This window comes from Synchiropus splendidus, chromosome 6 (genome assembly GCF_027744825.2).
Source record: "Synchiropus splendidus isolate RoL2022-P1 chromosome 6, RoL_Sspl_1.0, whole genome shotgun sequence".
NCBI classification, from domain to species: domain Eukaryota; kingdom Metazoa; phylum Chordata; class Actinopteri; order Syngnathiformes; family Callionymidae; genus Synchiropus; species Synchiropus splendidus.
This window is the reverse complement of record NC_071339.1, coordinates 2,172,647-2,187,875: the sequence shown is the minus strand read 5'-3', so window position 1 is coordinate 2,187,875 and position 15,229 is coordinate 2,172,647. Positions and strand designations below refer to the sequence as shown.

The 15,229-nt window shown below is 44.2% G+C and overlaps 2 protein-coding genes across 2 annotated transcripts; one reads left to right on the top strand and one right to left on the bottom strand.

Moving 5' to 3' along the window:
* The first annotated feature begins 1,498 nt into the window (after nucleotides 1-1,498).
* oxtra (oxytocin receptor a) lies at nucleotides 1,499-9,875 on the top strand. Its single transcript, XM_053867818.1, has 2 exons — nucleotides 1,499-2,547; nucleotides 9,490-9,875. The coding sequence occupies exons 1-2, from the start codon at nucleotides 1,623-1,625 to the stop codon at nucleotides 9,741-9,743; spliced, it is 1,179 nt and encodes a 392-aa protein (XP_053723793.1). The 5' UTR covers nucleotides 1,499-1,622; the 3' UTR covers nucleotides 9,744-9,875.
* Nucleotides 9,876-12,904: 3,029 nt separating this feature from the next.
* Nucleotides 12,905-15,181, bottom strand: cav3 (caveolin 3). The gene is made up of 2 exons (XM_053867436.1): nucleotides 14,698-15,181; nucleotides 12,905-13,652 (listed from the first exon to the last, which is right to left on the bottom strand). Exons 1-2 carry the CDS (start codon nucleotides 14,812-14,814, stop codon nucleotides 13,311-13,313), a joined length of 459 nt encoding a protein of 152 aa, XP_053723411.1. The 5' UTR covers nucleotides 14,815-15,181; the 3' UTR covers nucleotides 12,905-13,310.
* Between the last annotated feature and the right edge of the window lie 48 nt (nucleotides 15,182-15,229).

The window sequence follows — 15,229 nt, the reverse complement described above, 5'->3', positions numbered from 1 at the left end:
ACTGAGGTGTTTAGGAATCCTTCATTTCATGTAGGTACAATGAAAGTCCAATTCAAATGGCTGGAAAGGGACGACTGACAACACCGTGCCTCCACACTGAACCACTCTCCCAGCCTCTCTGCAGATGAAGCGGGAGCTGCTCGATGGGAAGCAGCATTCTGCAGGAGCAGCGCAGCACATCACGATCCCACTGTATTGAACAGGATCTGCACACAGACCTTCTCTGGTGACACATTTATTTCTCGTTGACAGTTCAAACAGCGAGGCTCCCTGTGCATCATCCACACTCACGCCACTCTTAAGACATGGACGGTGAAGCTGCACATGTTCACGGTGATTTATGAGAAACATATGTGCTCTCAAGACAGAGAAACTGATGGCATCTGCATTTGCCAGCAACTGTTTCGACCTGTCACTGGTGCCTATGCATCACATGTCGACATTTCATTTGTAAATTACAGAGGTATGTCAACTACAAAGTCCAAAACATTTCTGACATTTTGGATTTGAGACAGTGTTTAAGTGTTATCTTTATACTTACTTCTCCATATACAGTGCTTTTTCTTGCTGGCATCACACTTAAAACAGCAACTCAGCTCACCGCCTATTTCAACAGCGTCTTCCTCTCCTGCCTTCCACGGTACAAAGCTCACACTTCAATCTGTATTCGGACCTGTTTGTTCAATCATCAAATGTTGACACGCATAAGATTTAAAAGTACATTTTTTTACCTCTGAATTTCATTATCTTACTGACTTTTGCACAACACGGTGCACAAAAGTGAGTTGACAGGAAGCTCTGGGGCTGCAGCTCTTCCTTTGGTCCAGGTCAGATCAATAAAGTTATTTTTTAAAATCAGAATCAGAATCAAAATAGAATTTATTGCCACGCTCAGTGGGGGTTCCACCAACTGGGAAAGTGCTTCAAAATAAAATAAAATAAAATAAAACCACAAAGGCATCTCCATCTTCTCATAGTTGTATCTACTCTCTTGTGTGTGAAGCTCCTACTGTCTGTCAGAACATCCTATAGCTCCACCTCTCATGAACCAGTATCAGCGCAGACGGACTGGGTCGTGATCTCGGGCTCCCACTTCACGGCACCGGGGCGCCTCCATCATTGGAAACGGCGCACACCGCCACCTAGTTGTCCGAGCGTTACCTGCGCCTCTGAGGGGGAAAGAGCAGTGGAGCGGGGGTGACAGGCTGCGCTGCTGGTCATTCTTATTCTCACCGAGGATGATGGCGGAGCTTCCAAATGTAACTCCATTATTTCGGCGTTATGTTTTTTGTCTCATTTGCTTCATTGAAAGTGAGTTCCAGTAACTCTTAACCATATTTGGCTTCTTGAATGGAACCTTTTTGAAGACGCTCTAACTGCCTCGGAGGATCCAAGAACATGCGGCATTTATTAATATGAATTTTTATTCACAATAATTATTTTTCTTTTTTTTTTTTTTTTTTTTTTCAACATTCTTGTTTTTGCGTCCACGGCAACACGTGACGGTGGATTCATCCAGGCGAATGTACGTGTTTGAATGACTTTTAAAGGATGATCTGAGTGTGTGCCTCCTGCGCTGGACCTGCGGACCTTCTCCAACTGCAGAGGAGCAGACCGCAGCCATGGACCTCACCTCGAACGACAGCGACTTTTGGCACCTGAACGATTCCTGGCGCAACGCGAGTCCGCTGAACGGAACGGCTGGCAACCAGACGAACCCCCTGAAGCGCAACGAGGAGGTGGCCAAAGTGGAGGTGACGGTGCTGGCTCTGGTGCTGCTGCTGGCGCTGGCCGGGAACCTGTGCGTCCTGCTGGCCGTGCGCACCGCCAAACACAGCCAGTCCCGCATGTACTACTTCATGAAGCACCTGAGCATCGCTGACCTGGTGGTGGCCGTGTTTCAAGTTCTCCCCCAACTTATCTGGGACATCACTTTCCGCTTCTACGGACCGGACCTGCTGTGCAGGCTGGTGAAGTACCTGCAGGTGGTGGGCATGTTCGCCTCCACCTACATGCTGGTGCTGATGTCCGTGGACAGATGTCTGGCCATCTGCCAGCCTCTGCGCTCCTTGCACCGCAGGAAGGACCGCGTCTACGTGGTGTGCTCGTGGGCTCTCAGTCTGCTCTTCAGCGTCCCGCAAATGTTCATCTTCTCCCTCAGAGAGGTGGGCGCGTCCGGCTCGGGGGTCTACGACTGCTGGGCTGACTTCCTGACGCCCTGGGGCGCCAAAGCCTACATCACCTGGATCAGCCTCACCATCTACATCATCCCCGTGGCCATCCTCAGCATCTGCTACGGGCTGATCAGTTTCAAAATCTGGCAGAACTTTAAGCTCAAGACCCGCAGGGAGCAGTGCCTCAGCCTCACGCCCAAGACCTCCAAAGGCAACTCGCTGGCGCGGGTGAGCAGCGTCAAGCTCATCTCCAAAGCCAAAATCACCACCGTGAAAATGACTTTCGTCATAGTGGTCGTCTACGTCATCTGCTGGACCCCCTTCTTCTCGGTCCAAATGTGGTCTGCGTGGGATCCAGCTGCGCCGCGGGAGGGTAGGTGGACGCTCGGGGGCGCGCAGGTGCGCCAATGTACAACCCGCCATACAGCTGAAACAGTTAGAAATGGCTATTGCCGCGACTAAAATATTGATGGAGATAAAAGTGAAAAGGGTGTTTTGTAAATCTGAATATATTAAATTGAACTTTTATTCATTTCAGCTATGTCCATATAAGGAGACAATTTAAATGGAGCAAGTTGTAATCTCTGGAGCAAAGGAAAATCTCTGGTTCTACTGAAAATGTGATGCTTTTTAAAGCGTCAGCATCACAGCGGCATATAAAAAGATGAGTGAATAATGGTAAACAAACACCACAGAAGGGTGAGCATCCAGAAAGTAGGGCATTTACATGGATGAGTCCTTCCATAAAAAGGCCATTATGGTGGCCATGCTTGTTAGGAGAAGGGCGATCTTCACTTCCACCATAAGACACCTGATATACTGTGGGTTTATCAGGTGGAACCTGCAATAAAACACTAAGAGGAGGCTCAAAAGTTTTTGACAAAATCATAGCATCATGGAAGTGAGTGACGTGTTTTGATGAGCACTTTTCTTCACAATCCTTTTAAGATAAAACAGTAAAAATAAGAGTTCAAAATATGATTTTCATGAAATGATCATCATCAAACCACTGCTGAACAAAATGCTGATGTTAAAAGAAGTGAGATCATTTCGAGATAAATAAACACAGACCGTGCCACCTTTGACCTCTGACATTCAAGCGGCTATTCTCTGCTGACGTATTGCAGGGCAGCCGTGACAAACGTGACTTGGCAAGAAGATTCGAGTGCCGGAAGTTTCCTGTGATCCTCCTCTGGCTGCATAAAGACTGACAGCTAATCACTGATCACATTAGTCTGAGGCAGCGCCGCGTCTTCATGTGCGCTGGAGGCCACGGCCGAGCGCCTCGTTGACATTTAGCCGCTATAGGCCACCAAGCTACTGTATGTGCCGCCTCAGCGGGCCCGCCTGCTGCTAATGACCACAGCCGTGCACAAACACACGCAGCACGACTGCACAGACGTCACCCTCTCTGGGATGGTGGGCTCCTATTTTTAACACCCCTTTGTTTACATGTCAGATTTAAACTCATTTATATAATAATAAAGATCCAAAAGGAGCAAATGTGTGATGCTAAAATCGAGCTTCATGTCATTACATCTGTGTTTTTTCAGTGTTTTCATGTCCTAGTTCCCCACTAAACATCTTACATCACGATTTCCTCCAGCCTCCAAAATAGCTTCAAGTCAAACAAACGGCATCACTGCGAGTGAGAAGACAATAACATCAGGATGTAACCTGGTACCAGGAGTTTAAACAGACTTTGATGTGGCAACCGCGCTGCTGGACTTTTGTTTTTTTGGAAGGTTGATGTGAAAGCTTCCAGCTGACTGGATGTGAGGCGACCATCCTGTATTGTTCACACCAGATATTTACACTTGGGAGGCGGTCAAAACACTCACACGGCTCTTACGCAGTGACGTTATGAACAACTTGGCAGTGGTTTTGTTAGCAAAAGAACGACCGACTCCACATTTGGGAAGCATTGATTGAGTTGTTTTTACATTGAGAGCGGTGATGTTGGAGGAGAAGGCGGCTGCTGTCTGCTGGCTGGGCTCCACGTGAATAACTCTCGGAAAGGCCAGAATTGCCCGACGCACGTGCCTGTGTTTGTGTACCAGAGATAGGACTGGAGTGTGACCTGTGTGTGCTGTTATAAAGACCGATTAGAGTCGCAGCAAAGTGAATTCTGACCAGGACAGAGAGCTGCTTGGTGCATGTAAAAGGTTTTATCTAGACTCCCCTTGTTCTCATGGATTCTATCTTCTCAGCAAAACAAAGTGTCTTCTCATGTACACCGGTGGAAGAACCCGACCGATAAAACAGATGTGGACAGTTCATATTTACATGATAGTATTATGGAGATAACAATATCCTCTCACTTATTATCACCTCAACGTGACGTCCAATAAAGTGCACATCCGCTCATGGTTTTTTTTTTTTATTTTAGGCAAATTGACTTTAAATCTTTTCTGTTATAGACATAAACAATGTTAATAAAGTCATTCTTCATTGTAAGTTGATCTATAGTACCTTATTAATTCTTTTCTTTACTGTAAACAACGTTATGCAGAGGCGCACTTTTATAGACAAACAATACTATTTACAGAGTTGAGAAGCACTGACCTAATGCTGAGGCTTTGTTGTGAAGCATGATTTGAAACAGTTAAACAGAGACAAGAAAACAGACAAAGTTGATCCATTTTTTTCTGGCATACGCAGGAATAATTACCATTAATGATGCACATCAATCATTTAGAGCGCAGCAGTGCTCATTTGTTTTATCTGCATCTACAAGACGTTTGGCGAAAGACCCTGAGCTCCCTGCCGCATACTAAGATAAGACACTTTTGTCTCTGGTGTGAAAGGACTGCGCAGAAGACTTTGCAGGCGAATGCAGTCTGTGAGCAAATTTGTACGGCACTTGAGGCCATTTCATCGCCTTGAGCACTTGGTTCGGCCTTGACAAGACGTCTGCAGCATCATGGCAAGGAGCATGGGTATTAAATTCAAATGAAAAGCAACAGTGTTTCATCTGAAGCTGGACTAGCTCAGTACAGTTAATGATAGATAAAGCAGGGGATACTCTGATCCCACTCATCGCCATCTTTTCCTCTAGTGATGGGCTGATGAGGCTTCATGAAGCAGCCTACTCATTTTCTGAGCCCACTAGATGGCGCTCTCTGCTCTAGAATCATTTGATTTGAACCACCATTTCGATGGAACCTCTAAACCAAGAGCGCCCCCCACTGAACTCTGACAATGAGGACACTGTTTCATGAAGCCTCATAGACACATCAATGCTTTCTCTTCTTCACCTTCCCTGAAGTATTGAGCTTACTCTGGATGCGGAATACTTACTTACATTAGGGGTTTTGTGAATTTTAGACCCCTGAACCAAAGTATTTCATATACTTCTAATTGAAGTGCAGATAATTTATGAGTCAGGACAAGTATTGCTCTGTTTGTTTCTGTGCAATTTACAAGATTTAAATGCGCTTTGAAGAAATATGTGAGAATGTGGTTCTCTCCTTCATTGGTCTGGGTTTAAAATGGATTCGGTGGTAGATGTTTGGAGGCAACGTTTGTGTAAAAAGAAAATGCATGTATTTGGAGTAGTGGATTTGGGGTCAATTTCTTAGTTTGTTTTTTTTTTTTTTTTAAACAAAGACTTGGGTACATCTCTCAGATGAGGAATGGGGAGCAGACCACTTCCACATGTGGTAGTAGTGATGTAATAAGCTGAAGTAGTTCTAAGCAATATGGCTTTATTGTTTTTAAAATGCCTCTTTTGATGAATCTGTATTTATATATATAAAACAACTGCAGACACTAGTTATTTAAACAGTTTATTGACATTCAACACACCAAGAAAATCATACTGAACTAAATTTGGCCCTGTAAATTTGACATGTTTATGGTCAGACTGAATCATTTTGGAAGGTTTTGGTTCGTCTTTGTTCTCTTTGACACAGACAGCCAGAAACCAACCAGACTTGTGTGAAAATTGGGATTACAATCGGACACCATTCAATCTTTGTCTTCGTTGAATTGGTCACTTTTTGTTGCTGTAAATTTGGTTTCAGTTCTCGAACATGAATTAATAAAAACATTTGGGAATTGCATGTGTTACGTTCATACTGGAATTTGGTTCAGTCTCAAAAAAAAAAAAGTATAAGTTAAGCTGTAGCTCTTTCACTGTAAGTACGTATAGGACTCCTATACTTCTAGGGCAGTGGAAAACTCAGGGTTACCGAAGACAACTGTAGTTCTATGAAGCATGCGCACTACTCTGACAGAGCCTCCACTACTGGTCCTGGGAAGATAACCACTTGTTCTATGGTTTGTATTCAGTGAAAAGATCTTGGGATGCCAGATCCATAGTGTGTCAAGTGCTGGATTAGAAAGCAGCTATTAGGTTTCTGAATAAAACCGTTTTCGTTTTGTCTTCAATGGACGACACACACGGCAGCGCAAAAAAAAAACTCACTCTCTTCTGGATTGAAAATAAAAAACAAAATAAAACCTTTTTAATTAGTAAATGAAACTTCAAATGAAGAATTCAATGACATAACGCTTATATTAGCAAAGACAATATTTGGCTGGCAGGCACGTATGGCTTTTATTTAAGACTCTTGTAACTACAAGTGGACAGCCGGCGAAAGAAAGCGAGCGGCCCTGTCCTTATAGTCCATGAAAGTCCCCCGTCAGGACAGTCAAGGCATCATGTTTCATCAGGTTTCATGTCCAGATTTGTAATGCAGACACCAGTGTGCAGACATTGACGTCTACTGTTCCCACGTCACAGCGACGTCACTGGTGTGTCTCGTCGGAGAAAGATAGATGCACTTATCGCAGGGCAGACTCCAGAAGGTCAAACCAGAACTCAGACTCTCATCGGCTGCCAGTACTGAGTCAGAGCCATATTTCAAGAAAACTCTCCTGATGAATATCTACAAAGGCAAAAACCCCACAGACTAAATATGTCGGCAGCTTCAGATAAATAAAGCCTTGGTTTTTTTTTGTCTTGTTTCACCTCCTGGGTGTTGCCAGGATTGCTATGGTTTCTTGCAGACAGATCTTTGGGTCCTCTCCGCCTTCTATGTTTTGTCTGCTGCCTAGTCATTTTCCTCTCACTTGAGTGTTGAGAAGGTCAGTGGTGCACACGGCTTAAAATGCATGGGGATCACTTCTAAACTAGTTTGGAAAACGGGCTCCAGCATGGAGAGTTACCCGTGAAACAAACTGGCCGATGCACTGAACTTCTGAATCACCAACTCCTCACATCTTTTACTAACATTAAAGTGTTCGCCCGTGAGGTTTCGACACCACAGTTGGTCTCAGCTGCTGCTTCTGGCAAATACAGTGCATTTTGAGCACATCAAGGTCAATATAACGCCTGTGATTTCATCGGTTTGATGTGACCAGGCTGAATATTTGGCAGCATGACGCTCCTTAGCCTGGAAGCATCCATATCTTGTATAAGCCGCAGGGTTCGGACCGCGAGGAAAAAGCATTACAGTCGGGAAATGACAGTGCTCCAAATCTATCGCTTAAGATGCCGATGTTGTGTCAGCTCCCTTGTTGATGCCCTGGAAAGTTTTTCCGTCGTGGCCAACCATAGTAAGACAGGCACACACCTTTGAATCATGGAGGGTAGATCAGCCACTGGTTCCTAATGGTTATGTGTGTCGGAGAGAGCCAATGACCCATGAGGTGGCTTCAGCTGATGAGGCATGAAACCATGAGCCATGAGGGATCCAGTCAGACTAACAGCCAAAAGATTAACTGAAGCAGCGATTCTGACAGCGTGATATTCATTCTTTACAAGGACCACGGCAGCATATCTCTGGAGCTGTCGCAAAATAAGAACCTCCTCACTCCACTCCACTCACTTCACCACCGGCTCATCTTTGCCTCACTCTGGGACAAAGTCACAGACTACAAGTCGCGTGTTTGAAGTCAAGACATTATTGGCTTTTCTGACACGGACAAGCTAGCAATTAGCAATGCAATTGTCCTGGATGAGACCTGGCACTCCTCCAGCTCCTTTGGCGTCGAATGGAGACCGGAGGAAGGGGGGCGAGCAAGTGAGCAATCACTGCCAGGGGGTTAAACACAGGACGCGAGAATCAGAAACTCATTGACCAAATGTCAGTAGGATTGTTGTGGAAATGTCATTCATGACTGTGTGGTGCGAAAAACGTCTTGGGTGGGAGCCAGGCCACGTCTACATCTGTTGTCTGGGAAACGGCTCTTGTCATTCATCACCTTAAAAATGTTCGAACATATATTTGTTTGAACATTGACACTGCGTTTGTAAAATAAAGTCATTTTTTCATGTATAAAACATGGAATCCAAACGAGGCCCTGTTCATATAAAGGTGACTGTAGTATTGAAAGTGTTGCCATCACATTTATCTGGCCGGTCATGAGTGGAACAACATGGTCCGTCCATCACTTTTGATGGAAAAATCATCTTCAATGAGAAAAAAATGACTTGAATGACTGAAGATTTTAATTTAAATTTGTAAAGTTGGGTTCATCTAAAGTCAATGTACCTTTTCTAAATTAACTGAAACTTATTGTGCCATGCTCATAAGTATCAGAAAAAAACACAGATAGTGTAAATGTGTTTAAGTTAGACTCGGATGCAAATGTTCGTCCCAGATTGTTGTTAATTACAATGAAAAATAGTCAATAAAAGGAAAAATAGAGATGAAAAAAGAAGGGCGGTGAACTGAATGAGGCAAATAATAATGACAGTGTGAGAGCAGTGAGAGCAACAGGCTTGTGTTTTTATATGAACACAGCCATTCGACATGCCAAATTAAAATCCGACAAATCTTTAGTGACCTGTGAGATAAAAACACAGTGGGTTTTCTTTTTGTGGTGTTGGGCACCATTGGGAAAACATTTAGTGATGAGGCTTCATGAAGCAGTTTACTCAGCTTCAGAGCCCACCAGATGGCGCTATCTACTGTAGAATCAGTGGATTTCAACAACCATTTCAGTGGAACCTCACATCATGCTTAAACCTAGAGCGCCCCCTATTGACCTCTGACAATGACGACACTGTTTCATGAAGCCTCATGAACATGTCACTAAAAATATTATAAAATAAAATGAGAGAAACACGAATGTGAGCTTAAGTGAAAAGTGAAGGTGCGTTATTTTTAATTTTCCGTAGCAAAATTATATTAATCTCAGGTTCCAAACATTAAGTTAGAGTTCTGGAAGGTCAGTCAGTTATCACCCCCGACCTCTATTTCTGGTCGGTGACCACCATTTTAATGAAAAAAACACATGTACTTTTTTCAAGATACAGCTAAGATCACAGAGCCCCCTCTTATAATGCTCTGCTTGTGCTCTGCAGCCATGCCCTTCATCATCTCCATGCTCCTGGCCAGCCTCAACAGCTGCTGCAACCCCTGGATCTACATGTGCTTCGCCGGCCACCTTTTCCAGGATCTCCGGCAGAGTTTTCTCTGCTGTTCCGCTCGCTACCTCAAGTCGTCCCAGTGCCGGTGCGAGCGTGAGTTTGACTCCAGCCACAAGAGCAACTCTTCCACCTTTGCTTTCAAGACCTCCAGCAGTCAGCGGAGCGTCACACAGACTTCCACCACATGATCGCTGCGACGGCCGAAGTTCAACCCTTCAGGATTCAAATCCATTAAACTGTGGAACAAAAATGATTGTACATTTGGGTGCAATATTTTATGATAAGGACCAAGTTGATAACAAACAATTTGTGTTGGATGTTGTGTTCTTCTTCTGTTTCTCTATAGAATAACATGCTTACTTGTGATGTGTCTATGAGGCTTCATGAAACAGTGTCCTCATTGTCAGAGCTCAGTGGGGGGCGCTCTTGGTTTAAACATGATGTGAGGTTCCATGGAAGTGGTTCTTCAAATCCACTGATTCTAGAGCAGAGAGCAGCATCTAGTGGGCTCTGAAAACGAGTAAACTGCCTCATGAAGCCTCACCAGCCCATCACTAGTGCTGACACCAACCGTGCTCATATATGCTGTATATGCTGTTGCGTGTGAGAATAATAAAGTATGTTTAAAAGCACTGTCAGCATTTAACCCAGCCTGTCACCACATTGTTGTAAATAAATGTAACATGCTGCTTATTACAGATGTTGGCATCCATGTCACTGAGATATGGCTTTATGTAAAGATATGTTGTTGTTGTTTTTTAAATAAACAGCTGATGTAAATTCAAGGAGTTTAATAATAATATTGTTATGGTGATGGTCACAGCAACATTTATTCAGCTACTTATTAACGCACCATTCATTTCAATGTTTACTCTATTGTTTGTTCACTGTTGCGTTTGTGTACTGGACAATTTGCAAGTTACTGAAAAGATCTGGAATAATCGGACCAATAATCTGCACATTAAACAAGGTTCGGGTCGCCGCTGTGACTTCACTCAGGGGTTCTTGTTGGACTGTATCCCACCTCTGACGCTTACGTGTCAAAGGCACAGGAGATTGTCTAGAACAGTGCTGTTTATAAGTAGTTTCAAAACTTCAACTTAACAAACACATCCTACACTATTCAATAGGTCTCTACAGAGATGTTTTTCCATGGAAAGAATGATGACTTCAAAGGACAGTTGTACTTTGGCTTGTTAGGATAGGCTTTGTGTTATTTATCAATAGTTTTGATGTGATTATTTACTGTCACGTTTAATAAAAAAAAAAAAAAAAAAAGGCACGCAAGGGAAGACTGCCGGAACATCAAACTGGTTTGGGGTCAGTATAACAAAAAGCCAGTCATGAAAACATATATATATATATATATATGTATATAAATCATGTCATCATGTGATAAAGATCAAAACTGCATATTGTGATATGTACCGTCTCGCGTTCCTTCAAAGTTTGGCAGCACGTTCTCTCTGTGAACGTCCTGTTCCGCTCCAGCCCCTGAGCCCTGCTTGCAGACCGAGCTCCCCCTATTACGATGAATGCAACTCAACACCTGACAGGAGCTAATGCTCTTATCTTTGCCTACATTCCTGTTGGCACCATAAACTAAAGGCAGCACATCAGGCGTTTCTCACCCCTGTACTGGCTATAAATGAACAAAGCAGCTGGTCTGAATCAGCTCAACATTGCACTTGTTGACACTGGTGTCTGCGCGGCTTGTTGATCGATCATTATTCATATCAATATTTGTCCGGAACAAAGCGGCCACTGCTGTTCTCCAGGAATGGCGTGGTTGTTTTTGATGGTCATTTATATGTCCAGGCGTCATCTGCCATATGAAGAGCAAATAGTGAGAGAGCAGAGGTGGGCCATTCAATTTCCTTTTGAGAGGAGCTGTGGAACCCAGGAGAAGGAGGGCAAGAGAAAAGTGAAAATCAAACTCAAGTGATGACATCATGTGCCATGATGAAATTGCACTTCAAAAATGTGCAGAAATCTTGAGTTTTATTTCATTCAAACCACATTCCATTTAAAGATCCTCAATGTCTCTCATTCATTTCAAAATCCCTTTTCAATTCTGATGTATTTTACATGACCAAGAAAAATAATCAAACAAGAAAGTTATGTTTCAGTTGAATCACAACAGATAGATAAATGGATAGATAGATAGATGATAGATAGATAGATAGATAGATAGATAGATAGATAGATAGATAGATAGATAGATAGATAGATAGATAGATAGATAGATAGATAGATAGATAGATAGATAGACAGACAGATAGATAGATAGATAGATAGATAGATAGATAGATAGATAGATAGATAGATAGATAGATAGATAGATAGATGGATAGATGATAGATAGATAGATAGATAGATAGATAGATAGATAGATAGATAGATAGATGATAGATAGATGATAGATAGTTAGATAGACAGATGGACGAATGGATGGATAGATAGTAGACAGACAGACAGACAGACAGACAGACAGACAGACAGATAGATAGATAGATAGATAGATAGATAGATGATAGATAGATAGATAGATAGATAGATAGATAGATAGATAGATAGATAGATAGATAGATAGGTCTGTAATACTAACCAGCCATTTAATTACCGCTGTCATTTGTGTCCATTAGGGAGCTGCTCTCAGGAATATTTCATTTCCTGCTGGTTCTGACGGAGCTGGAGTCCATCAATGCTAATTGGGGTGAAAGGCATGGAGACAGCCACACACACACACCAGCTCCCTGTCTGCAATCACCCCTGTATTGTGCTGGACTGTGGGAGGAAACCAGAGTGTTCAGCATGCAGGGAGACTGGAAACAGTCTTTTATTTACTGAGAAATTCTGAGGTGAGTTTTAGGGACGATTTGCTTTTGACATTTATAACAATGAGGCAACTGAACTCGCAATAAACACCCAACTACAGATTCTCTTGTATATCATTTGAAGCACAATAAAGCAAGAACTAAAACAATCTGCTCATGGGAAAGCCACCTTGACTTCTGCTGGGATTCCACAGAAAGTGCTGCTGCTTGTTTCAAGCAAATTATGTTGAATGCTGGTGGTAAGTATTTTTTTTCAATAATCTATTAATAGATTTTTTTTCAGAAGTTTCCTTTTAGTTGAAAAAAATAAGAAGGATTCACCTCATATTCCTTTTCATGTCTTTGTTTTTTGAAACCCAGTCGTGGCAGTGGTACAGCAGACACCTCAAGACTTTGTCACATAAAGACCCCCAACATTAAAAAACAGAAAAGAGAAGTCATTGAACAGTCAAATCTTTAATATATATATAAGGTTTGTCAGTGTTTATATTATTGTTCATATTTTACCGAATTCCTAACAAAGGTGCTATTGACTGAAAGCATAAAAAATCTCCACGTTGCAGTTGACAGATGTGCCAGATCGTTTGTGACGTAGACAGCAGTGTTGAATGTGTGAGAATCACCAGGCATCATTGTCCACACGGCAGCTGTGGTGGGAAAGACAGTTCCTCTTCGCGGTGTGGCCCCTTCGCTCTGGCAGAGGAGCCGAGGGAGTGGCTGAGCTGCCTATAGTGCAGCTGTCGCAGGGCTTCTGCTGGAGAAAGGCACTCAGGCCACGTCAGGGCTCCAAAGAAGGCGGGTGGGGAGTAGCGGGCTGTAAGTTGAAGTGTCGGGAGGAGTAAGTGAGATGCCAGGATCGACTTCAGGTGACTGCAAAGATGCCACTGGTCTTTCCATGATCCACCACAGCGCCGGCTCTTAGACCTCTTTCCGAAGCGCCACCCGCACACTGCTGAAGATCTTGCCCAGGGCTTCGAAGAAGGGGTCGCAGAAGGTCTGGATGATGAGGGAGTAGATGCGGCTGATGCACTGGGACTCGATGAGGCAGCTCTTGATGCAGGGAACCACGGCCCAGATGTGGCAGAAGGAGATGCAGGCGAACAGGAAGCCCCACAGCAGGGCCACAGGGATGCCGAAGATGGCCGACAGGATGCGGTAGCACCAGTACTTGGAGACGGTAAAGGTGGTGTAGCTGAGTTTCCAGACACCGTCCAGGCTGTGTGTCCCATCGGGCTCGGCAATGACGTCCTCAAACTCCACCTGGAATGAGACATGGCTGCACTGTGAAACAGGACCCCTGGAGGCATGTAGCATCTCACATATGTTGGGAATCCACAGTCACTGAATAGATATTTCTCTGCTCCCAGTTAGTGATGCGTTCATGAGGCTTCATGAAACAGTATCCTCATTTTCATGGCTCAGTGGGGGGCGCTCTTGGGTTAAAAATGACGTGAGGCTCCATTGAAAATCCAGTGATTCTAGAGCCGACAGCAGCGAGTAAACGGCTTCATGAAGCTTCATCACTACTCCCAGGAAACCCAGGGAGTTTTGACCGTAACACAGATAACAACCGCCACACAAAAGCAGCTCCACGGCTTTCCATCTTTTTCTAATTCCTTCCTCCATCTCCCCCCGACTCCTCACGACTGTCTTGTCATTCTCATCCTTCTGCAGTTATCCAGGGCGGCTGACACCCTGCCCGTCTGACAACTGTTTTCCGTCTGGATCACTGGATAGGATCAAAGCGCAGTGTAATGACTCTCCATGTCCATTTCCTGCCTGAACGTATAGCCGGATGAGAGCTGCTTTTTATCTCCGGCGGTGGGAACTGTCAGGTAATACATGAGATTCTCTATCAGGGATTTCAGACAAATAAAAACAGGTGCCACTTTGGAAGAAACAGAAGGATATAGAAGCGCAGACAAATCCCTGCTGCTATAGATTCATCTCCTGATTTAAAAATAACCAGGGCGTGTACGTCATTCCGAGCGGATCCATCCAGACAGCGGGCCTCCTCATGGCTGATGAATTATTCCTGCTGGCAGCCCACTGGACTCACAGGGCTGTCAACATTCAGTCGGTTGCTTAAGAAAGTGAAAGTTTGCCGGTGATGCACAGTAACTATCAGAAGATAAACACTTAAATAAAACACGACTGTATCAAATTCACATTCTTCCACGCCATTCCCAGAATAAATATTATGCCGTGCACGAGAATAGCAATCTATTCTGAGATGGGCCGTCTTTCCTTTCACATTACTGTTTCCCATTGAAAAAAGGGGCCACACGCTTCGGCCTGCACAAACCTTCACCACGTCCTCATTGATCTGCTTGGGGTCCCGGTTAATGAGATCGATCTCCTTGGTGTGGCTGTCCTTCACAATCTTCTCCTCGTTGGTGTTGTACTCGTACTGGTCTGCCATGGTGGGGCAACAAGTCCTGGACGGGAGGATAGACACCACGCTCCGCTGCTGCGCTCTACGTCCTGCTGACGTGCCAGTGGACGGCAGCTGCCAGTGCCCTGGTAAAAGTGAAGGCCTGGTCCAACACCCACACCCGCCCCGAGCTCACGCACATGCTCACACACACACACACGCGCTGCCGTGCACACGGACAGAAAAAGCCTGCCGTAAAGGAGAGCCGGGGTTGTGTCACATTTCACACAGAGTTGTGGGTGAACTGGGCAGAGTTTGCACTCTGGCACAAACTTCCAACTGCTGAAGCTCACGAGCAGGCAAACACACCCTGCTGGTCCAAATATACTTCAAAACATTGCGTCTTCATATGGAAGATGTTAATAAAGAAGGAATCAGAGACACTTATGAGTGCACCTGTTCT

Coding starts and splice junctions, on each gene's coding strand:
- oxtra (XM_053867818.1), top strand. CDS start 1,623: ATGGACCTCACCTCGAACGACAGCGACTTTTGGCACCTGAACGATTCC. Junction 2,548..9,489: donor TCCAGCTGCGCCGCGGGAGG/GTAGGTGGACGC, acceptor TGTGCTCTGCAG/CCATGCCCTTCATCATCTCC.
- cav3 (XM_053867436.1), bottom strand. CDS start 14,814: ATGGCAGACCAGTACGAGTACAACACCAACGAGGAGAAGATTGTGAAG. Junction 13,653..14,697: donor TCAATGAGGACGTGGTGAAG/GTTTGTGCAGGC, acceptor GTCTCATTCCAG/GTGGAGTTTGAGGACGTCAT.